Source organism: Medicago sativa, chromosome 1, assembly GCF_051527215.1.
Source record: "Medicago sativa cultivar Bolivia chromosome 1, Bolivia_mono, whole genome shotgun sequence".
NCBI lineage: Eukaryota > Viridiplantae > Streptophyta > Magnoliopsida > Fabales > Fabaceae > Medicago > Medicago sativa.
The window spans coordinates 55,555,483-55,579,224 of record NC_140749.1 but is presented as its reverse complement, the minus strand read 5'-3'; the positions used below and the strand labels follow the sequence as shown (position 1 = coordinate 55,579,224).

Sequence of the window (23,742 nt, the reverse complement as noted above, 5' to 3'; positions counted from 1 at the left end):
CTTAAAAAGAAAATATATTCTTTTCAACAAAAACTAAAGAGTTTGATAAATATGCTTTGTTAATGCAAATTAATTTTACACTATCATCTAATAAGAATCAATTATTTTTCCATGTCATTCCACCTAGCTTTTACAATTTTTTTGATAGATATATTATGATTTCTTTTACAAATTATTGTTCCAGACTCTTTCAAACATTGATATAAATATTTATGTTCCTCTTAATTCATTTTATCTTAAATAAGTTATGATTATATCCACCTAACCTTTTTTTTTACACCGTGCGTCATAACTAGCTTAGTTGGCATTAGATAAAATGGTTAACTATTGTTAAAGTAGTGACTCCTAACAAAAAGAAGCCTCTTTAGTGGACTTTCTTGTCCATCATTAAAAGTTTCACTAGTGATCTTCAAGAACAAAAGTATCTTAACTAACTAGACCTTTTTTTTTATATATATATATATATACGAAACTAATTAAACTTTTAGATCCAAGAATGTAGAGCAAGTAATATCATACTACTACACTAAATGATTAAAGCAAATTCAATTTTGACTGAAAAATTATAGAGAACAAATTAACAATAACCAAAGTACAATTGATTAACTATTTAACCTTTTCAGATTATCAATTAATTACCTCATGCATATGCATGTCTCACAATTACTAGACTTAAAGCCCGACAAACCATTTTGTGAATGTTGGACCACAAAATTGAGAATGTCATTTTTGAAATAACTCAAAGATCGTTGGTGACGATACAAATTATCCAAAGGAAGTAGTATCTCAGAATTTGGCACTTTGTTTAATGAGTATATAACCTTTATTTTTTTGTACAAATTAGTCTCTAAATGCAAAAACTCTCATGTAAAACTTATATCGTACATTTTATTATTGATGAAATGAAGTAATTTAGTTTCTATGAAAATAATATATAGTTAAACCTGGCATTGTTGAATTAATTAATTTCTAGAAGGCAAAATAAAGTATTAAACTATTTATGTTGCATTCTTAAATCATGCTAGTATAGTTGGAGCAGTAATTAAATAGAATCATAGCTAGGATAAATTACAAGTCAATTATTAGCCCTTTGGTATATAGTAATAACTACACTATGTACAAAGTCTAATTGCCTTCACGCTTCAAGTTTGGGCTATTTTTGCAGCCGGCCATTTATGTGTTTAAAATATAAATTTGTGTAAAAGAAACCGTTAATAAGATTGCTCTAAGAGCCATTAGAATTCAATTATATGAAGATTCTACTTAGAGATTCATTTTCTTAAGCCGAATAGAGTTGCTTTTGAGACCCAAAAATTTCCAATTTAATGCGAGCTCAAGTCAACTTTCACTTAGCAAAAATTCCTTTGCGGCAGCAAACATTATTATGCCTTCTTTTTCATCATACTTTGTTGTTTTACATTCTTTTTCTGATGTTATAAAATGTTCTTATCTATTAACTATATTATATAAATGCAAACACCATACATATAAATAATATATAATTAACCACTAACTAAAAGAAGAAAAGAAATAAAGGCGACACCAAATAGGAAGTGTAAAAAAAAAAAAAACAAATAGAAAGTGGGAAGTGAACTATGGTAGTGAGCAAGAAAGATCAATGAGGGTTGGTATGGAGTTTATGGTAGAAATATTTGCGATGATTTATTCCATTGTATAAATATGTATATATACAATAAGAATATCAAATTGTAACGGTTATCCCTCAACCAATTACAATAATATTTAAACAAATACAAATGAATACATATTAAATATAAAAAATATTTAGTACTTTAATACACCATTTTAGTCAAAATTGGAGATTTTCGGATGTTGAAATTATGTTTAAGGTTGTCAAAGAGTTGTGATGAAAGTTCCTTATTGAAGATGAAAGTTATTTGATATGATGAAGGAACGTGTAACACTCGTACCTAACTATGAGCAACTTTTTTACGCACAAAATTTATATTCATTTCTATGTTTTTAGTGCATTGATGTTGAAGGGACTTGCCGGAGAGATACATGACGCTTATCTATGATCTTAACAAGGTGGCTTGCATATCTTCAACACATTCTAGCGGGATGTTTTTTTCTTCAATTGTTTATGAGTTTTTTTTCTTGGGTGCCAGGTATTTGCAGAGAAGAACTAGGGCTGCATTTGGTTTCATGCGTTTGAATTTGGTTAATGTGTCAATTCTCTCTTATGCCCTTGGTTGATTGCTATAAATATGTTAGATATGCGGCATTCTCATCACACTTGCAAGTTTATTTCACATCGATTGATTTTGTAGGATGCGTTATCTTGATGGAGAGCTCATTTGATTTTCTATCTGATGTTGTGCTCGGCAAAGATTCTTGGAGAATTAAGGTCCGGATTGCAAGGATTTGGGAGGTCCCGACGTTTCTAAAGTCTGATCAACCAAATTCTCTTGAGATGATACTCATTAACGAAAATGTATTTTTGTTAGTTTCGTATGACTTTTGAAAATTCATATATTGCAGTCATGTTATTGTTGTGTTTATGCTTTGGGTGTTTTCTGGAAGTTGGTTTTCATTATGTCATGTGTCTCCAGTTTATATGTTAGATTTCATGTTGTTTATTTAACGGTTTATTGGTATAGGGCTGCAAGATTCATGCAAGTGTGAGGAAGCAGTTGTTGTATGTGTTTCAGCATAAACTAAAGGAAGGGGATGTATACAAGATGTCCTATTCCATTGTTGCCCCAAGTGTTGGATCCTACCACACTACACTTCATCCTTGCAAGCTACTTTTTCATATAAAGACCAAGGTTCAGGCTGATGAGAGTTCCATGTTCAAGGAGATAATCTTCAAGTCTTAGGGTTAACTATGTTCAAGGAGATAATCGCCAACTTTAAGACTTAGGGTTAACAATGTTCAAGGAGATAATCGCCAACTTCAAGTCTTAGGGTTAACTATGTTCAAGGAGATAATCGCCAACTTCAAGTCTTAGGGTTAACAATGTTCAAGGAGATACTTGTCAACTTCAAGAGTTAGGGTTAACAATGTTCTAGGAGATAATCGCGAACTTCAAGTCTTAGGGTCGGGGTTAACTATGTTCAAGGAGATAATCGGCAACCTCAAGTCTTAAAGTTGGGGTTAACTATGTTCAACAAGATAATTGCGAACTTCAAGTCTTAGGGTTATTGTTAATTAATATTTAATTTTATTTAATGTATTAATTTTTTTATTTAAAAAAATAAGACATAATTTAAGTAGTAATAATATTTCCTTATTTTTTTTTACCAAATATCGCCAACTAATATATACTACCTCCGTCCCTAATTATAGGGCTCTTTTGAAAAAATAACGGGAATTAAGATAGTGGATATTTGTATTAAATATGTTTGTAATTACTATTGTTTTTACAATTTTATCCTTTAAGAGAGAGGGTTGGTTTATGTTTTCAACATGTTATTTATTGCTGATTGAAGAAAAAGATGTATAATAAAATAGGGGCATGTATGTAAAGAAATAATTAATGTAGTTGGAAATAGCAAATGGGTCTTATAAAATGGGACAAAAAAAATTCTCAAAAGGGTCTTATAATTAAGGACGGAGGTAGTAATATTATTATTTAATATATAATTCAAGTTTTTTACCAAATATCGCCAACTTCAACTTTTTAATATTTTTTTTTTTGGATAAGTCAAGAAGTAGACGAGGCATCAAGGAGCCCATAAACATCCCAACTAGGTTGGCACCCCACTGGGACTCCTATCCTATGCCGTCTACTTAATATATAATTCAAGAACGAGATAAAAATAATTTTCCTTTGTTGGGTATTTGGGTATTGGCTTCATTGTTGCTAAAATAAATACTAGTGTATGTTGGATACGATGTTCCAACATCTTGGCACGGTTCAGTGTGCCCTGTTATGTGGCTTGGTTTACGCAATCTTTACCTCAGTAAGAAACCACGCCCTATTTCTTGTTCACCAAGCAGCGCGTTATTGCCCAAAATCAGCTGGAAGATTTGTTTCTAAAATATAAATCATTTTAGGATTCCTTGGTGGTGTGCTTGGTGGTTCCTAAAAATGTTCCTGCTTTTTAGGAATTACCATAATTGTAAGGCTTAATATGTATTTACCCCCTGTAATTTGGGCGAGTTCCGGTTTACCCCTTGTAAAAATAAAAGTTTACATTCCAACCCTATAATATGAAATTCTCCACAAAACACCCCTGACCCCATCCAGACGATGACTTGGCACGCCACTGTGTAATTATTTAATTTTTTTTTTAAATCTGACACATGAGTAATGGACGCTGACTTTATAATTATTTTTATTTTTTATTTTTTTAAAGGGCACACGTGGCATTTGTGATTTTAAAAAAAATAAAAAAAAACAAAAAAAAATAAAAATTAAATAAATTCTGGAAAAATTAATAAAAGTGAAAAATATTTTGAAAAATAAAAAAAATTAATTAAAATAAAAAATATCATTAAACAAAATAAAAAAATTCTGGAAAATTTAATAAAATAAAAAATAATCTGAAAATTTTAATAAAAATGAAAAAGAATTTGGTAAAACGAAAAATAATGAAAATAATTTGGAAAAATTAATAAAAATGTAAAAAGTTCTAGAATATTTTAAAAAATAATAAAAAATCTGGAAAAAGTTAAAAATATGAAGAGAAAAAAAATATATTTCAAAAAATTCATATTTCTGGAAAATTCAGGAACTTAATATATTTCGAAATTTATGAATATAAGGAACTTAAGGGCTTAAAATATTTCGAAATTCATGAATATAATAAGAAAATAAATTTTATTTTTTTAAAAAAAAAAGTTCAGATTTTTCTTTCGAAATTAAAAAGTTTGTTTTTTTTTATTTTTTATACAAAAATAAAAATATTGGAAAATTTTTCAATATTTAAAAAAACATAACATTAGATCATGAAGAATAGAATTAAGGGTTTGTTATTCAATAGTATAACATGACTTATATATCGGTGTCAATCAATATTCATTGTATCTTGTTATTCATCTTGATTATATTTTCGAATAAAATAAAATTCTAGAAATAAATTTTAGAATGGTAATGTTGCTCCTATTCTTGAGAAGTTAAATAAGGACTATGTTCTTGAAAAAGAGAACAAAGAGCTCAAGAAAGATCTTTTTGAGCAAAGAATGTTGCGTGCTGAACTTCAAAGAAAAATGATTGCTCAACAAGAAGAAGCAAAGGTCAGAGAAGAAACTCTTGTCAAGGGTTACAATGATCTTAAGGAAGATATGCAGAAGCAATTAGAGAACACAAACAGTTTGATTCAAGATTTGATGGAGATGGTGAAGAAACAAGTCCAACCTTAGATTGCACACACTTTTTAGCTTGTTTACTTTATGTCAATTGTTTGTTCTTCTAAATATTATTGCTTGATTTTGCTTCTGACTATATTATTGCTTCTGAACGTGTTTTATTTTTTTTTATATTTTGAATTTTCTCACTTCTTCTATTTGTCTTCTTTTTTACTTTTTGTTGATGACAAAAAGGGGAGTAGATTTATTATTTATTTATAGGCTTTGAGCCCCACTAATTTAATTCTAAATTAATTAAATTATAGAACATTATTCTCATCTCTTAGTCTATTATTTTAATGTGAGATTATTCTGAGTGAATTACTCTTTTAAAGATGAATTTAGTTAACTTGCATAGAATTTAGGGGGAGCTTACAAACCTCATACCCATAAAGTCAACTTGTTAATTAAATTAACAACAATTGAACTTTTTAAATACTAGTGTTTGTCATCATCAAAAAGGGGGAGATTGTTGGAACAAAATATGTCAATTGGATACTAGTGTTTGTCATCATCAAAGTATTAAAAAGGCTTAATTACACTTTTGGCCCCCTAAGTATCCAAAAGTTGCGATTTTGGCCCCCTAAAAAAAATATCTCTTTTTTGGCCCCTTAAGTTCACTTTTGGTTGCAATTTTGGCCCCCAAGCCAATTTTGACCCAGTCAACAGACACGTGGGCGCCACGTGTGTAAATTTTTTTTATTTTATTTTTATTTTTTTAATTTATAAAAAATAAAAAAAATATTTTTGTAATTAAAAAAATGTTTTTTATTACAGAAATAAAAATGTTTTTTTAATTACAAAAAAATTGAAAAAAAATCCGAAAATTAATAAAAAAATTGAAAAAAAATAAAAAAATTATGGAAAATTGAAAAATTAATAAAAAATGATTAAAAAAATAAAATAATCTAAAAAAATAAAATTTCGAAATTTTCTGAAAAAAATTAAAATTCTGGAAAAATGAAATTTTCGAAATTTTAATGAAAAAATTTAATTAAAATTCTGGAAAAATTCTAATTAAAATTTTAATGAAAAATAAAAATTCTAGAAAATATTTAAAAAAAATTCGAAATTTTCGAAAAAATTAAAAAGATTAATCATTTTTAAAAAAATGAAATTTTTGAAATTTTCATTAGTATTTCTCGAAATTTTGAAATTTTCATTAGTATATATGTCGAGCTTAGGTTTTTTCAGTGTATTTTTCGAAACTTCTAAATTTTCATTAGTATTTTTTCCGGGAAAATTTTCATTAGTATTTTTTCCGGGAAATTTTCATTATGTGTATTCCGGTTTACAAAAAATTATGTGTATTATGGTTTGTAAATACACAAAAAATTATGTGTATTCCGGTTTATAAATACACTAAAATTCCCGGAAAAAATACTAATGAAAATTTCAAAAATTTTTAAATATTTTCCGTATTTTCCATAAATTTCAATTTTTTCAATTTTCCAGAATTCCGTTTTCAAATTTTCCAGATATTTTCGAAATTTTTAAATTTTTTTCAATTTTTAAATTTTTTTAATACTAATGAATTTTCAATTTTTTTAATCATTTTTTATTTTTATTAATTTTTCCTGAATTTTTAAATTTTTTCCGTATTTTTTCAATTATTTTTCATTTTTATTAATTTTTCAATTTTCCAGAATTTTTAAATATTTTTTTTCAATTTTTTTATTAATTTTTCATTTTTCCAGAATTTTTATTTATTTTTAAATTACAGAATTAAAAAAAATATTAAAAAATACAAAAATGCGTCCACGTCAGCGTTGACTGGGTCAAAATTGGGCTCGGGGGCCAAAATTGCAACCAAAAGTGAACTTAAGGGGCCAAAAAAGAGATATTTTTTTTAGGGGGCCAAAATCACAACTTTTGGATACTTAGGGGGCCAAAAGTGTAATTAAGCCTATTAAAAATTGTCAATTGGATATGCTAATATTTATTCAAGTGTGCAGGACCATAGTCAAAATTTTAGTGTCTTTAAATTAAAAGCACAGGTTCTGAGCAACAAATGAGAGCAATTGAATCTACGAAAAGGAAGCTTGAACATCTGAGGAAAAGAAGTTCTGAAGATCATCAGAAGCTGGAAGACTGGAAGCTTCAAAATTGTGTCAAATGCTGTTTTAATCAAGCCTATCATTGCAGAAGGATAGAAGCTGAAGCAACGGATAAATCAGAGGATTTTGGAAGGCATTGGATGCTTATCCTTTGGAGAACGATGGAAAAAGGACAATAGTACAAGTGTACAACAACCACTACCTCTACTACTCTGTTTTGTGTCTGCAATAGTTCTCTCTATAACAAGCTGACTGTATCGGTATTATTTCTATGAATGTGTTTGTTGTTTTCATTAATCTATTTTACATTTGGACAGTTGAGAAACATTCCATCCATCATGTATTTTTCACACGGGCTAGTAATATCAGATAGTTGTTAGGATACCTGGTATTTCTATCGCTATTATCTTTCTTCTTTATATCAAATCTCCATTCTAAACTTGGATATGATGACATTTCTTTAGAACTTCCATATCTCTGAGTGATAGAGAAGCTTGTGAATTTGAATTGGAATTGCAGTGTGCAACAGAAGGTTTTTCGTGTATAGCTGGATGTACTTATTAGTTTAAGAGCTAGGAGTCAATTTATTTTCTATTCTAAACTTGACTAGAAACACTAGAATGAGTAGTTTTCATTTGAGTAGGAGTAAAAGAGAGTATGAAATGAAAGCTTAGCTAATTAGCAATGTCCTGGAGCTAAATTTGGGATATGGAACTGCAACACTTACAATTTTTGTTGGATTGATGAAATAAAGAATGATTCAACTTAACTTGTGATTGCAAGATGTCAAACGTTCTGAAGCTAAACTTTAATCAGTTATAACCATAAGCCCTGCAATGCTTTGACCTCTGAGGAGTAAAGTTCCAGCAAGGGCAAAAACTTGGTGTGCTGGATATGTGAATGATGGAGTAGCACTTGTTGAGGAGATGACAGAAACTCATTTCATATAAAGTTTATTGTTCAAACTCCATGGAAGGTGGAACTATAGTCTGCACATACTTTTTGTATTGTTGTAAATTAGAAGTAAAAATGTCATCCTTCTTTTGGTGATAATTTCTGGGATTCTAACTTATGGGAATATACATGTCATGATAAGTAGTGTATTTATGATTGGGATTCTAACTTATTTTTTGTCCTTGGGGACAGAAGGCATTCACAAATTATCTAGGTGATAATAAATCTGAATGGGAGGTAAACTAGAAGGGGAAATTCAAACTTGCATGTTGCATTATTAAACTAGTTCTTATATTTCATTATACTAAGCAGTTGAAGAATGCAGGACAACGAACGATGCTACTCACTTGGTAACAAAGTTTCCTGGTGTATCTGCCAGCATTTTGATTGATCAGGTAAAAGATCATGTGAGTGTTTTCTCTTATTTAAAAAAAACTTTTGAGTGATGATAGAAGTTAAAATTGTAGTTGCTGAGAGAAATGAACCAAAATGGTCAGCTAGATATAATGCTGTTTATAATACAGTAAGATCACAAGTTATTATTAACATGCTCCTATGCTCTTTTTAATTCTTGCTGGTTTTTAACTGCATCTTACTATTGCCCTACTTTTCAGGGGGAAGATGACAAATTTCTGCATGATCAACTGCTACCTCGCAAGTTTGAAGAGGCGTGCAAGAATGCAAATGTTCCACTGCTGTTACGCTTTCAACCTGGTTATGATCACTCTTATTATTTTATTGCTACATTCATCGATGATCACATCCGACATCATGCTCAAGCTCTTAGACAAGTTCTGTGCACTCTGATGATCTAAAACTGTTCTGTACTTCAGTTAAACTTCACTGAATCTGCGGATTCTATTTACACGTGATTTGAGATACTTTGGTTGTTTATATTTTACTATGGAATTTCACGTCTTCATGCCAGTTCAAAACTAATCGCATGTTTATGAAATCTACAAGATTATTTGTTTATATAAGATTATTGTAGGCTATAGATATCATAGAATATATATCTTCTGTCTATATTAAAACAGCTCCAAGACATATCATTGACATCTTACCTCTTTCAATGCCACATCGCTCAACTTTTGCTACATGAGAGTAACAGGTGATGCGTCACTTTGTGGGTGTTTTAGAGTTCTCTCCCTCTTCAATATTTGATAAATGAGCGGCGAAAACAATGTGACTCCTCAAAAGGTTCAAACCATTCTATCAATGTCTAAAAGACTGCAACATGTCAAACTTCAAATACTTTCATTACTTTGCTAGCTCCTCACAATAATAACAAGGTGCAACCAGAAACCTTTACTCTGTTCCAGTGAAATTGGACTTACGTGTAGTTGAAGTTTCTTTATATCTGACGAAAAGATTGCAAGGCGGTGATTTTACCGAAGGCTTATTTATACATACAATGTAGTGGCCTGGGGATTTGGAAGCAGAGCAGCGTCAATTTAAGAACGAACGTGAATCAAACAAAATTTCACAAATTGAAGAATTGTTGGACAGTGAAACACCAGAAATTTAAACCATATTGAATCTCCTTGGACTATCATATTGAAGCTGCACTTTTTTGGCAAGGTCAAATTATGTCTTTCGATCATAGGAAGACGTTTGTAGGATCTCAACTCAACATCTTTTTTTTTTTTTGGAATCAGTAAGTTCAGAGAATACAGTAGATGAGACAGGTTTAGGAACATTTCCAAACCAGGACATAGAGCCCACATTTCTAACTACTACTACTAGGCCAAGAACAACCTTGTTTTTACATATTTTAACAGCCAAAACACTAAAAACTAACAAGCTAAACAAAATATCCTAGCTATCAACAACAATAAGATCAATTTCACCAAGGTTGAGTTTACCCGGGAAACAGTCTACCTAGAATCCAATCTGATCCCTTTTTGTTCCAGTCTGGCAGGCATGATTTTTTTAGCAACTCTACACAAGAAACTTTTAACCCGTTTAGACGCTTGAATTTTCCAAATTGGCTTCCACATATCAGAGATTTTCTCGGTGTTGATGGTTCAGGGTTATCTCTGAGTATCTCGCCTTGAATAGATGATATGCCGATCGAACAGAATAGAGACCACTCCTTTCCCAGCTCCAAATCCTGTTGTGTCTTGTCCTCAGGTAGGCGCCAAGAGCGAGGGATGTTTAGGATTTGATTGGCCTCAAAAGCAATAAAGCTATTAAGCACATGCTCTCTCTTCCATTGCTATTCATAGTGTGCTTTTCAACGTTGCACAATGAGGCTCCACACCTTAAAGTTAGATAATTCTGGAAGCCACAGTTCTTTCTGGATTTTAACTTTCTAACCATTTCCAATTGACCATCTAAGATCAAGATCAAGCACTGATTTTACATTAACCAAACTTCTCCAAGCATAGCTAGGCTCGTAACGAGTTTGCAAAAAAAAAAATGATCAAAGAGCAACAAAAAGATAAACATGATCTAGGAAAGTACATGCTCTTAAAAAAACATGATCTGGGAACATTTGCCTCCAACATTGCTTGGCTAGGAGGGCCTTATTGAATTGAGAAATGATATTTGTACAACTATTTTATGACAACTTTTGTGACAACTTTATCTCTCATACTCACATTATGTTTTTACTTTATCTCTCTATTGTTTTGGTTTTTGTGTCAAGACTCACTTTCTCTTTGTAAATATATGGCTGTCAAAGAAGTTGTCAACCAAATGGTTGTTCAAATAACACAACTCTATTGAATTCGCTGAAACCTCTAAAACCGAGTTTCCCTTTACTTTTGACTCTCCCTTATCTGTCCAAACTCATCCAATGAATTTTAATTTTTTGTTCAGGAACCCCACCAAAACTTTGATAGCATGGCTTCAATATTGTCACAACAACCTTATGGGATCTTATAATATGATGTAATTTGGTAAGGCTTGGGCCACTGCCTTAATAAGAGTCTCTTTTCCTACATTTGCCTGATAAAATTGTCCCTTTAATTTGAGTGGTACTTTCATATCACATGAAACACTTGAGGTTCTTCTCCATTTCAACCACACAGGTTGAATACGATGATCTACATCTGCTCTATTTCTCCATCATTTTGTACTATGAATTCAAGATATTTAAACTATGTAACTTGTGGCACGACATGATCTCAAACTTGTAAACTATGATAGAAATACTTCACATGTTGCAAAAAATTATGTTTCATATACTCTATCTTGCATCTACTCATGTGGAAGTTATACGCGTTTGTCACCAACCTCCCATTCATATTGTCCCTCAATCATCGGTGATAGGTTTCAATTGTCATCTGCCAAAAAAAAAAAAACATACATCTCGATAGTTGAATCCTATCATCGATGATTGAGCGACACCTTGGTTTCAGAATCATAATGGATAAAATATATATTAGTTGGATTTGTCTATGTGAAAATATTTCCATACAGGCCTAAAAAATAACAATATTTTGAAAGTTGAATTTTAGATTGGACATACTCTATCAATGCAAATCATTTTTGCACTAACATTCAACAAGTGTTCACTACTTGGTCAATTCATATCATAAAATTCAATCTGTAGCTGCAAAAGTGAACTGACATCTTAAAGTTCAATAAGCATGCACACAACTTGATAGTTTCAACTTTACAAAATTGTAATTGATCGTGTGATTAAAAAAGTGACATGTTTAACAAAAACTCCAAAACGTGTAGCACATCAAAGTATTTGTACAATATAACCTTTATCCTACCAAAAATACTTTGGTGAGAAGTTGGTGTGGGTTTTCTTCCACTTTTTCCGTGAGATAGTTTCTCAAAAACTACAAATGAAAAAAAAAAAACCAAAATTTCATCCATGTTTTTGCACAACAGAAAATGAAAAGAGAACAAAATCACACTCTTTCAGGACCAGAAGGCAGTGCCTCATAACCATCATGATGCTTTGTTGTGGTATCTCTTTCAACTGGTATGCATTTGAGGATAGCAGCTAAAGGCATGCTAAGTACACCAAATAACAAACTGAGTAACCAGAATTGCCAGGTTAGAGGGACAGTGCTGGCAAATGTTCCCAGGAACTCAACTATGATTACTTGAAATACAGCTGTGGCGAGAATAACACTTAAAAATATCCAGCTGTCAAACATGCCTCTGAATATGTTTATCTTTTCAATTTCTCTGCTGTTTATCTCATTGAACACCTGGTAAAAGACAAAAGGAAAACAACAAAGTAAGCTTAAGAAATTGGAACAAGTTTCTTTAATGTACATTTTCTTGAATGCGTCACACCTAGTATTTAAGGAAAATTGATAGATCATAGAGGCAATAACAGAGTTCCCCTCAAAAAAACAAAGTTATAAGCACATTAAAACTTCTCAATTTATGTATAATCCATAGATACAAGAGTAGAATACTAGGACTTGTTATCCACAAAACTACAGTAACATTGTAAAAACATGTTAGCAAGTGTTTTCAATTTATTTAAGTCACGTTAACACGTAATAACAAATGGCAAATTTTCATTTTCTTCAATAGCTGATATTTTCATATAAAAATGCCAGAATAGTTGGTGAAATCCTCTTTAACAGTTTTAAGTTTTCAAAACTTAAGATAATTGTTGAAACTAGATTAGAATTTGATTCTAACTCAGTTATTTTATTGGAAAAAAAAGCTAAGAGTTATTTTCTTTGTCCTTTTAATATTATGATCAATTAGTTTCCTACAATTCATTTTATCTTCTTAAATACATTTTATCTTCTTTGTCTGTTATATAGGCATTAGGCAGTTTGATTATGGTTTCGTCTCTGTTCGAGCAGTTTAAAGCAGCTGAACAATGACCCAGAGGTCTCGCCGGTTTGATGTCCGGTTCGGTATTTAAAATGTGTTACAATAAATCGTAGTTGATTTCGATGACGTTGATGAGACACATTACCTGGCAAAATACAAAGGAGTTGAATATCAAAGTGTTGAGTACAGCAGTTGAATCTGGGCCACTTAGTCCCAGCAGCCTCTTCCCCTCAAAATTTAGAACTCCAAGGACAATCAGTTGATACAAACTTTGACCGAAGATATTCCTCCACATTGGTTTGGTAATAAAACTTGCTTTCTTTCCAACTGGTTGTCTTTCCATAAGTCCATCATTAGGAGGTTCAGTAGCCAAAGCCAATGCACCAAGAGTGTCCATAATCAAGTTAACCCAAAGCAATTGAACAGCAGTTAGTGGAGCAGCACCTGAAAATAATGAAGAAAGTTTAATCTCAGTTTCTTGAAACATAGTATTCAACATTTCAGTGGAAACAAAACTTGTATAAATCAACAAACCAGTGATGCATGCAGAAACGAAATTAGTAATCAGAGCAACAACATTGACTGTTAACTGAAACTGCACAAATTTTTGAATGTTTATGTATATGGCCCGTCCCCATTTTGCCACTTTGACAATAGTAGTGAAGTTGTCGTCCATTATAATGACATCAGCATTTTCTTTGGCAACCTGAAAAAGGTGTAATTTAAGGAAAGTTAACTTAAACATCAATTAGGGATTAATATAACATAGGTGGCTGAACAAGTAGAACAGATTCTAGAAAGAAGATAAGTGATGCCCAAAAGCCATAACTTTTTAGGACACGTTCAAGAAAAATGCTTGATTCTTAGGGAATAACTGGATTACCAAATAAAATAACATGTAGCAAACATGTGGAAACATTTACAAGGTACAAAAGGTAAGAAGATGAACTTATGTCTCGAAAGACATCAATGCTTAAGTTTTGATTATCTACTGCTTCCTTAATAGACAAAATAACAGAATTGTTCAACAATCAGTCATACATATTATTTAAGACGCCTCCACCACTCTAAAAAGTGGAGGGGAGGAAGTACAAGAGGGAAAAGAAATGTAAAAGAAATGAGCAAAACATAATATAACTAGAAGGCTAGAACAGAAGAAAACATTTGTGAGCCTTAAACAAGATTCAATTAACCAACTACATAAGAACAGTGCAGTGGATTGTCACATTAACACTACGATTCACCATGGTAAACCAATAATTACTAGAGACAAACCTCGGTTCCGGCAATGCCCATGGCAAGTCCAATGTCTGACTCGTGCAGTGCAGGAGCATCGTTGGTTCCATCACCAGTAACAGCAACAACCTCACCAAACATATTCCTCAAACGGGTTACCAAGGTATGCTTGTCAAGAGGCAAGGATCGTGCCATTACCTGAAACCATATCAATTAATAACATACGAAAGAAATGCATATCAAAAAAGATTTGAAAGTCTCAAACATAACACGAGAACAGAACCTGAATTCTAGGTATGATATCCTTCATTTGCTCCTCAGACAGATTGCGAAACTCTGGTCCTTCTATAGCTACACCTCCCTCAGTAAGTATACCGCATTCTTTAGCTATAGCCTTAGCTGTATTTATGTTATCGCCGGTGACCATGCGAACGCCTATTCCTGCTGCTAAACATTTTTGAACAGCTTCCTTAACTCCAGGGCGCACAGGATCCTTGATTCCCACAATGGCTATCAAAGTATATCCATTCTCCGGGATGTTGGTTTCTCCTTGGGTTTCATCTATGTCTTTGACAGCCAAACAAAGAGTTCTCAAAGCTTCATGGGCAAATCCATCTATAATGTCATTCACAATCTTTGCTTTCTCTTCAGGAAGATCAATAGTTGTTCCATTACTATCAATGATTTTATCACACATTTTCAGCACGATTTCTGATGCACCTTTGCAGAAAGCTCGGACCCCTCCATCAGGAAGACCCACTAGCACCGACATCTTCTTCCTGTCTGAATTGAAAGGCTCAACCTTAAGTACCTTACAGGATCTACGCTGTGCATCGAAATCACCACCTGAAACCAAGCCAAATTCCAATATTGCTGATTCTGTTGGTGTTCCCAGTATTGTCTGTTTTCCTTCTTTGTCTTTAACTACTTCCGAAGAAGTATTCTGAAATATAGCCTGCAAAAGGATGTTTAGAACTTCATCAGAAATCTCTGATTTCAACTTATCGGTACTTTCATCACCTTTCATCTCCACAGTCTTTTCACATATCCAAATTTTATCAACCACCATATGGTTGGTCGTCAACGTTCCTGTCTTATCAGTGCAAATGCAACTAGCTGAACCCATAGTCTCACAAGCAGAAAGATGTCTGACAAGCGCCTTATCATTCATTAATTTTTTCATTGCAAATGCAAGACTAAGTGTTACAGCTAACGGTAATCCTTCAGGAATCGCAACAACTATTATAGTTACAGCAATGGCAAAGTAATCTAGTAGCTTCAGTGCATCCTCTGAAGACCAACTAGCGAAGTCTCCATTAACTGCTTTTTCAATCACAAACCTTGCTGTCAAGACCAAAAACGTCAGCACAGCAAAAGTCAAACCGATTTTACCAATTACTGTAGCAACTCCATTCAATTTCACCTGCAGTGGAGTCTCATCTTCTCCTCCCTCACTCAAAGTTTCCATCAGCTTTCCCCACTCAGTTCTCATGCCAACAGTTGTAACTATCATCTTCGCTTGACCATCTTGCACTTTGGTTCCCGAAAGAAGAAAAGGTCTTCGATTGTCTATATCTACAGGTTCGCTCTCACCTGACAAACTTGATTCATCAATTAGCAATGAATATCCATGAATGAAAATTCCATCAGCTGGAACTTGATCACCAGTTGACAAATGAACTATATCTCCAACTACCAAGTCATAAATTGAAACCTTCTGTCTTTTACCATCCCTGGTAACATGAATAGAAATCTTTTTCTTCTCTTTGTCCAAATCTAAGAACTGCAGAGATTGCTGATAGTCACTGATAGCAGTAACAGTGACAACCAAGAATATACTAAGTAAGATTCCAACACCATCATAAACACCTTTTGGCCACCCTTCTGTGGGAATCCCTATGCCTATGGAAACTAAAGCACAAACCATTAGAATGATCAGTGTTAAGTCATGCAGTGCATCCCAAACAAACATCAGAAAACTTTTAGATGGTTTCTCGGTATAACGGTTGAGCCCATAAATCTCTTGCCTACTATGTATACTGTCTTGACTGACACCTTCATCAACTGAGACGGAAAGTTTACTTGTAATCCCTTGAACTTCACCAACCTTTTTATAGTTCTTGAAATCATGGCTTCGAACAACTGATGCAATATCATCCGGTTCGATACCAAAACCAGCTGCTCTAGTCTTTTCTGATACCTTGAATTCAGGTGTACCAATAGCTGCATAACAAAGAAAACCAGACCAGTCTGAATTAGCTTATGGAAAAAGTATAAAGACATTGAGCTGGGGGCATTTAAAATCATCTTTTGCTACCACTCCTCTATAAATCAATCGATAGAAAATATAATTTTAACTACTGTGGATATCCTAGATCTAGAAGACTTGTGGTGAATAGAAAATTTCTCTTTTCCAATAACTGCTAATTGGAAAATTTATGAATTTCAATTATTATAGAAACTAGAGCACCTTACCATCCGTAAAATGCAGTGCTGCTCGTTGAGCGGTGATAACAGCCCGAAGCTTTCCCTGATATTGGTTATCAAGATAATATAGTCAAATAAATAATAATAACAAATTGACAGTATGTATCAGAAGAAAAAGACTATAAGATAATGTATTTATAACTTGAACATTATGTGAAATCTTTCAAGCAAATAATCTGCTTCCACTTTAAGGATTCTGACAATGTGCCTAGCTAGTTAGTAACAAGAGGAAATGTTGAAGATTTTATATTGAAAAAATTGGTAAAATAGAATAAAAGTAAAGAGTAGAATACAGATACATTTTTTTAATTCTTAACCTGCAATCTTTTATCAATGCTATTGAATGAAAACCTAGAAAAACTTTAATGTTACAAGTTATAAATTCAATAATTTTGTTCAGATGATATGTAAGTACTCCATTTTTTAGAGAAAGAGGACCGTAAATCTTTAACTCCAAAGAAGCAATTAGCAAATGGCAATTCAGAACCAAATTTAAAATATAAATTGTGATAAGATAGACAAAAAAAAAAATCTGTTAATATATTAAATCTCCCTAAGAATATATATATATTAAATTCTTTTCCAAATTCAGTTGATAGATTAAATAGAGAAAAAAAAAATTAATACAGATATATTTTAGTTTTTCAATCTAATTAAATCAAATATACACATACATAATTTTCAAAAATATAAAATCATCGATTTTTTCTTTTCTACTTTTTTGTTGTTTTTCTATTTTAACTTGTTTGGGGGGATCGTCAAAAAGATGACTAATGTTGGTCACAAAAACAAAAATTTACTGTCATTCTTGTTGTAACGTCTAAGATAGTTACATAGTTTGACACATAAACAAGAAAAATTTATTATTGTGTTTCAAATGTCAATACTCAATTTACAAATATTATTCTTTGATTTGATTTTTATAATGTCACTAATCAAACCATCATCTCAATCGTAAAGACAAAGAACGTGAATTTCTCTTTCTTCTTTTTTATGCTATTTGCTGAAATTGATTGGAACCTCCTGCAGGTCCTATTTTTTATGTGGTAAAAGAGGTTATTTATGACTTATGAATAATAACTTGGCATGGAAAGTTCCACCAAACTTCGTTTTTGGCAGTATGCAAAATAGATTGGCTTAAATGCACATTCTGCCCCTTATGTTTGTCGTTGTAGCAATTTTGGCCCCTAACAAAAACAATGCAATTTTGACCCCTTAATTTTCCCAACTATGCTGAGAAGCTGCCATATGACCTAACCAGGGGTTATAATCGCAATTTTTTTTGCAAAGATAAGGGGCCAAAAGAGCATATTTCCCTAAGCATGACAAAAATAGGGGGTCAAAATTGCATTTTTTTTTTTGGGGGTCAAAATTGTTACGTCGGCAAACACAGGGGGTCAAAAGTGCATTTAAGCCAAATAGATTTACAATGTAATCATAGGTTAAAAATAATCATACAATTTTTGTATCAGAATTTAATTATCTTTCGGTCCAACTTTAGAGTTTAGATTAAAGATTATTTAGACCCCTCCTCCCAATAATGTTAATACTATAAAAAAATAATTGATTTAGATATAATTTAGATCTTTTGTTGACTAGTCATTCGGTCATTCCTATGCCACAAAAGAAACGCGAAAATCAAAATTACACATGGTGATATGCACACCTCACGTTTTTTATTTTATTCCATTTTTGACAAAAGGCTCCAGACCACGTTAATTGCCGTCCAACCCAAATTTAATTTAAATAACACTTGCAAACAAAATGTTTTTGAGGTCTTGAATCATAGCAGCATTGAAGGGAACAACGTGGCAATTTGATTTTGTTGACAAAAAAACAAAACTAATTTGTTTTTTTTTTGTTGGTAAAAAACAAAACTAATTTAATATTATGCAATAGGGAAAAACATAATAAAAAACCTTTGCCTAACCCCGTTTGACAATTATGGAGTACACGAAATTATAGTCATAAATCACGAATTATACAAGTTACTTTAGCATGAGCAATTTGACTTACCCAATAGTATATTCTCATAACATAAAGTTCTAATATTTCGTCGCCTCCTTTTAATTTGATTCGATGCCGTCAATAGTAAACATGGTTGAAAAGCAAACAAAGTTTTTTTTTTTTTTAATACATTTCAAAAAAGGTGGTTGATAAGGTCCAATCCAAAAAGTGACAAGTCTATCGGTCTAAGACCAACAGATTAGGACATTAGGTAAGTCATGACGACGGGGATGAAAATACAATTTCAAAAGAACTTTAACAAATACACTAAAAGCATTCGTAATGGAAACCTTTAATTTAGAGTTCTTAAATGAGTTTTATATGTACACATTACTTTTTATATTATTTTTTTAATAACAGTACTTAGTAAGCATTCAGTCACTCCAATGAAAACTCTCTAACAAAATGTTTAAATGGTTCCATCAATAACTTCCAACAAAATAATGATTATTTTAATAAAAAATTGTGTAATGGAGGTCTAAGTAAGACCCTCACTCTTAGAAGACTTCCAAAAAAAATTCCCCAATAGAGTACCTAATAGGTATATGGCCTTAATTGGTTTGCTATTGGAATGTCAATATATAAATGTCAATATTTGTTTTACCATTTATTAGTGCTAAGTCTCAACTAATTTTATTGATAACTAGTATTTGTTGGAGAACTAAACCAGCCAGTTCATTTTATGATTAACCATGTCAATAATAATGGAGGAAATATACCCGGCAAATTAAAAAGTCTTGTGGTGTGAGATAATAATATGGAGAATGGAAACTGTCCATGAGACACAAGTTATACAACTAAAACATGTAAGTTTTTATCAAATATATTATAATTAGGGAGCCCCTAATATGGACCCTAAAAATAAAGGTCCAGTGGTGGACCTCAGTGAATGACCGACTATAACAAGTTCATGCAAATGTTAACCGGTTTTGTTTTTTGTTTATTAATGAATCTAGTATTAATTTGCCTTTCATTTATGTCTTACTTGGTCTTGTGAGAACGATGGGACCCATCTTGCTTCAATCCTAAACCGTAAATCGTGGTGCGAAATCTCTAATCAGATCCGATAACGTTATTACATGGAGTGAAGTTGAGAAGTCAATGATAACTATGGGGTTCATTTTCACATAGTCTTAAAGTAGAGAAAGCTTTAATTTTGACGTGGTGGACCTGGTGGTGTGGTATAGGTATTGTTGTTGGTTGTTGTAATGTGAGAATGGAGGCTTGGATGAAGAATAATGTGAGAGGGCCAAAGTATTGACTAGGAAATTCCCCAATACCACCAGATTCTAACGGTACCTGGATTTATTATCTATGTTGAAATAGCTTTTTGCAGCAAATACCCCACTCAAATCCATGAGATTGTTGGTGTTTCCTCTTCAAATTTGGTGTTTAGTTTCGTTTTCCATCTCAGGGACCATATAAATCTAGTGATGTAAACAACTAATGGAAAAATAAGTAAGTTACAGAAGTGATTATAAACCAAGTTCAGATCTGCGATGCAAAATTCTATAGTGTATGAATATTTGAAGAATTGTGTTGAAATCAAGTTCAGATATACTGGCAATTGAGAGTAGTTCCTCACAATTTTGCAGTGTAACAAATCCTAGCTTTACGATTGAGATTCTGAAATTGATGAATGTCTCCATGGATGTGTGTGCGTAGAAACAGAACGAACTGGAAAATTAAGACGTGTGAACCAACCCAACAATTACTGAGCAACAGAGGTGACTGACTATAGCCGGTAATATATTAAGGTCCACCACTGGTCCTTATTTTTTTGGGTCCATATTAGGGGCTCCCTTATAATTATTACTTCATCAAAACCAAAAAGTTATATTATTAATATTTATTTGCAAATGGACAATGATGCATTAGACATTCGTCATTATATCACATGTGATGAGCATATGCTAAAGTAGCATTAAAAAATAAAAAATAAAGATGCAAACCACTAAGTACAGTAGTGCTGGCCACACACTAGGCACGTGAAAATGACATTATACTCAAAAATAGAAAAGGATTTTAACTTTTAATTATATGACCATCCAAACATGGACACCATTTCTTCTTCATTATTATTGGATTTTTCTCCAAATTAAATATCATTTAATAATAGTAAACTCTAGCAATTAAAATTCAATTTTATAAAACTAAATCATGTAAAATTAGATACTCCCTCCGTCCCGGAATATCTGACCCATTTACTAAAAAAAAGTGTCCCAAAATAACTGAATCATTTCAATTTTCAATAAAACTTTCATCATTCCCAATACAATATAACTCTAATTAATACTACTTTCATCATTCTTAATTCAATATATTCCATTTTCTCCTTTATTTATACATTTTTCTTAATCTGTGTGAAAAACCAAGCTCGGATATACCGGGATGGAGGGAATAAACAACATTGTAAATTCCGCCCCCCCATGTGTCCCATGTGTCTGCACACATAATTTGACTTGCAACTACGACAAAAAGAAAAAATCATTATTGTGCAGAGATTAATTCAACATTTCATTGTTTTCCGTTCAACCAAAAGTGAATTAGTTGTATCACTTTTCACTTTTACGTTTTTTTTTTTTGTTCTTCAATTTATTTATATTTATCGTCGTCTATATTGAAAAATAAAAAATAAAAAGGAAAAAAAGAGATTAAAGAAGAAAATGTTGGTAGAAAGAAACCTGAATTTTCTTCTGCTTTTCTTGAGCTAGAGCACGTTTGGCGAGATCTGCAACGTTTCGAAACCTTCGACGAGGATTCTTGACCAAAGTAACGGCAGTTCTCCATCTAGTGAGAGCTTCGATTGAACGATCCTTGTCTTCCAATTCGAAATCCTTAAGATAACCTTCCATCGATTTCAATCTGTTTTTCTGTTACTATTATACACTGTAAAACCATACAAAACCAAAGCTAGGTTAGTGTGATGATGTGATAAGAGAGAGAGAGAGAAACGAAACGAAACGAAAAGGTTGTTAAATTGAAAGGATACCTTGAATTCAGGTATACCAATAGCTGCATAAGAAAACCAGACCAGTTTGAATTCGCTTAAAATCGTCTTTTGCTACCACTTCTCTATAAATCAATCGAATCGATTCAAAAGATAGGAATCCTAGATCTAGAAGACTTGTGGTGAATAGAAAACTTGTCTTTTCCAATACCTGCTGATTGGAAAATTTATGAATTTCAATTATTTATAGAAACTAGAGCACCTTAACATCCGCCGTAAAATGCAGTGCTGCTCTGCTCGTTGAACGGTGATAACAGCCCGAAACTTTCCCTGATGTTGGTTATCAGAAGAAAAAGACTTTATAAGATGCTGTTTTTGTAAGACTCGAGCAAAAATTGAACGACTTTAACATCTCCTTAATTTCATGTGCACAATGGTTATTTTGCAAAATTTAATTTAAATATTTTTAAAAAAATTATGGATAATGATCATTAGAACTGTAACAAATTTCTACAATTTCAACGGATAATTATGAAATTAATTATTTGTTAAAAAAACAACGGATAATGGTCATCACAACTCTAACAAATTTTCACAGATAACTATAAAATCATTTTTTTTTAAATGACTTAAAAACAAATATTATGGGATGCAAAATTAATAAGTCTTTGGAATACTTTTAATTTAAAATCAACATTAGTTTTTCAAAATTTAAGCATATCAACTTTCTCATAGTATACAACTAGTTTAGAGATCCGGCGTTGCCCGGGTTAGATATTAAATAAGTTTTTATAAGTTTGTGTGCACGTTAGATTGAATTTATTTAAATTTAAAATTATAATAATATCATAAAAATAAATATAAATGATGAGATGAATGTCCAATGCAAGAATAAAAAGTGTAACAAAATCAATAATGAATTAGTTCAACTAGTAAGAGTTTTGAGTCCCTTTAAACATGTGGTCATGGGTTTGTTTCGTGGCCCATGCGTATGAGAGAGAAAAATCGATTGAAAGGAAAGAAAGTGGTTGAAATATATATATATATATATATATATATATATATATATATATATATATATATATATATATCAAAGTATATGTATGAGAAATAATAAAATTGGTGTTTGGCAAACCAGAAGAAGAAAAAATGTTAGATGAAAAAGAAGGTTTGAGGTTTCTGTTTGTGCTCAAAATATGTAAATATGTGATTAACGAAAATTTATTTATTTATAGTTAACATTTGCATTAGAATATACTGCTAAAAGATAACATAATAACTAATCGAACCCTTTTTTTTATCAAAAAAAAAAAACTAATCGAACCTTTTTTTTCCTCAAATATAAAAACTAATTGAATTTGAATGATATAGTGCTAAAAGATTAGTAATAACTAATTGAAGATTCTTTTCCTAAAAACAAATAAATAAATTGGAGTCTTTTAATCATAAAATAAGATCGTATATGTAAACTTTGTTGAAAGTATTATGTGTAGTTTGTTGAGACATTTCTCCTACATAAAATATTAGAAATTCAATAAAAATTTAAGGAAAATACTGAGTGCATAAGATCAAAAGTTTGTTGACATATTTATGTTAAATAAAATATTGGTTTTTAAAAATAGAAAAAATAATAAAAATATTGGGAATGAGTGTGAAAGTGACACATGGCATAAAAAACATCACTTCAATAGTATATATATAAAGTAAGGTTTTTTATGCCACATGTCACTTCCACATTCATTCTCAATATTTTTATTATTTTTTCTATTTTATTTAACATAAATATCTCAACAAACTTTTGATCTTATGCACTCAGTATTTTTTATCTCAACAAACTACACATCAATCAATCAATCAATCAATAGTATATATATAAAGTAAGGTTTTTTATGCCACATGTCACTTCCACATTCATTCTCAATATTTTTATTATTTTTTCTATTTTTATTTAACATAAATATCTCAACAAACTTTTG

At 31.5% G+C, this 23,742-nt stretch overlaps 1 protein-coding gene and 2 long non-coding RNA genes across 6 annotated transcripts; 2 read left to right on the top strand and 1 right to left on the bottom strand.

Moving 5' to 3' along the window:
• The first annotated feature begins 1,237 nt into the window (after positions 1-1,237).
• Positions 1,238-3,197, top strand: LOC146955551 (uncharacterized). Its single transcript, XR_015016692.1, has 3 exons — positions 1,238-2,049; positions 2,130-2,455; positions 2,622-3,197. It is a non-coding gene; the product is annotated as an uncharacterized LOC146955551 (long non-coding RNA).
• Positions 3,198-7,219: 4,022 nt separating this feature from the next.
• On the top strand, positions 7,220-9,305 carry LOC146955550 (uncharacterized). The gene is made up of 3 exons (XR_015016691.1): positions 7,220-7,631; positions 8,651-8,720; positions 8,940-9,305. It is a non-coding gene; the product is annotated as an uncharacterized LOC146955550 (long non-coding RNA).
• Positions 9,306-11,936: 2,631 nt separating this feature from the next.
• On the bottom strand, positions 11,937-22,145 carry LOC146955549 (calcium-transporting ATPase 4, plasma membrane-type-like). Of its 4 annotated transcripts, none has more exons than XM_085721938.1 (9): positions 22,029-22,145; positions 21,809-21,831; positions 21,501-21,705; positions 16,798-16,852; positions 14,606-16,545; positions 14,362-14,520; positions 13,621-13,792; positions 13,232-13,530; positions 11,937-12,500 (listed from the first exon to the last, which is right to left on the bottom strand). In XM_085721938.1, the coding sequence occupies exons 3-9, from the start codon at positions 21,669-21,671 to the stop codon at positions 12,195-12,197; spliced, it is 3,102 nt and encodes a 1,033-aa protein (XP_085578064.1). In that variant the 5' UTR covers positions 21,672-21,705; positions 21,809-21,831; positions 22,029-22,145; the 3' UTR covers positions 11,937-12,194. The 4 variants fall into 4 exon arrangements, with proteins under 4 accessions (XP_085578064.1, XP_085578069.1, XP_085578057.1 ...); XM_085721943.1 differs by having other exon boundaries at positions 21,501-21,689; XM_085721931.1 differs by having other exon boundaries at positions 21,809-22,145.
• Between the last annotated feature and the right edge of the window lie 1,597 nt (positions 22,146-23,742).

Coding starts and splice junctions, on each gene's coding strand:
- LOC146955549 (XM_085721931.1), bottom strand. CDS start 21,671: ATGGAAGGTTATCTTAAGGATTTCGAATTGGAAGACAAGGATCGTTCA. Junction 14,521..14,605: donor ATATCATACCTAGAATTCAG/GTTCTGTTCTCG, acceptor ATATGGTTTCAG/GTAATGGCACGATCCTTGCC. Junction 12,501..13,231: donor ACTCCTTTGTATTTTGCCAG/GTAATGTGTCTC, acceptor GTCTTTTACCAG/GTGTTCAATGAGATAAACAG.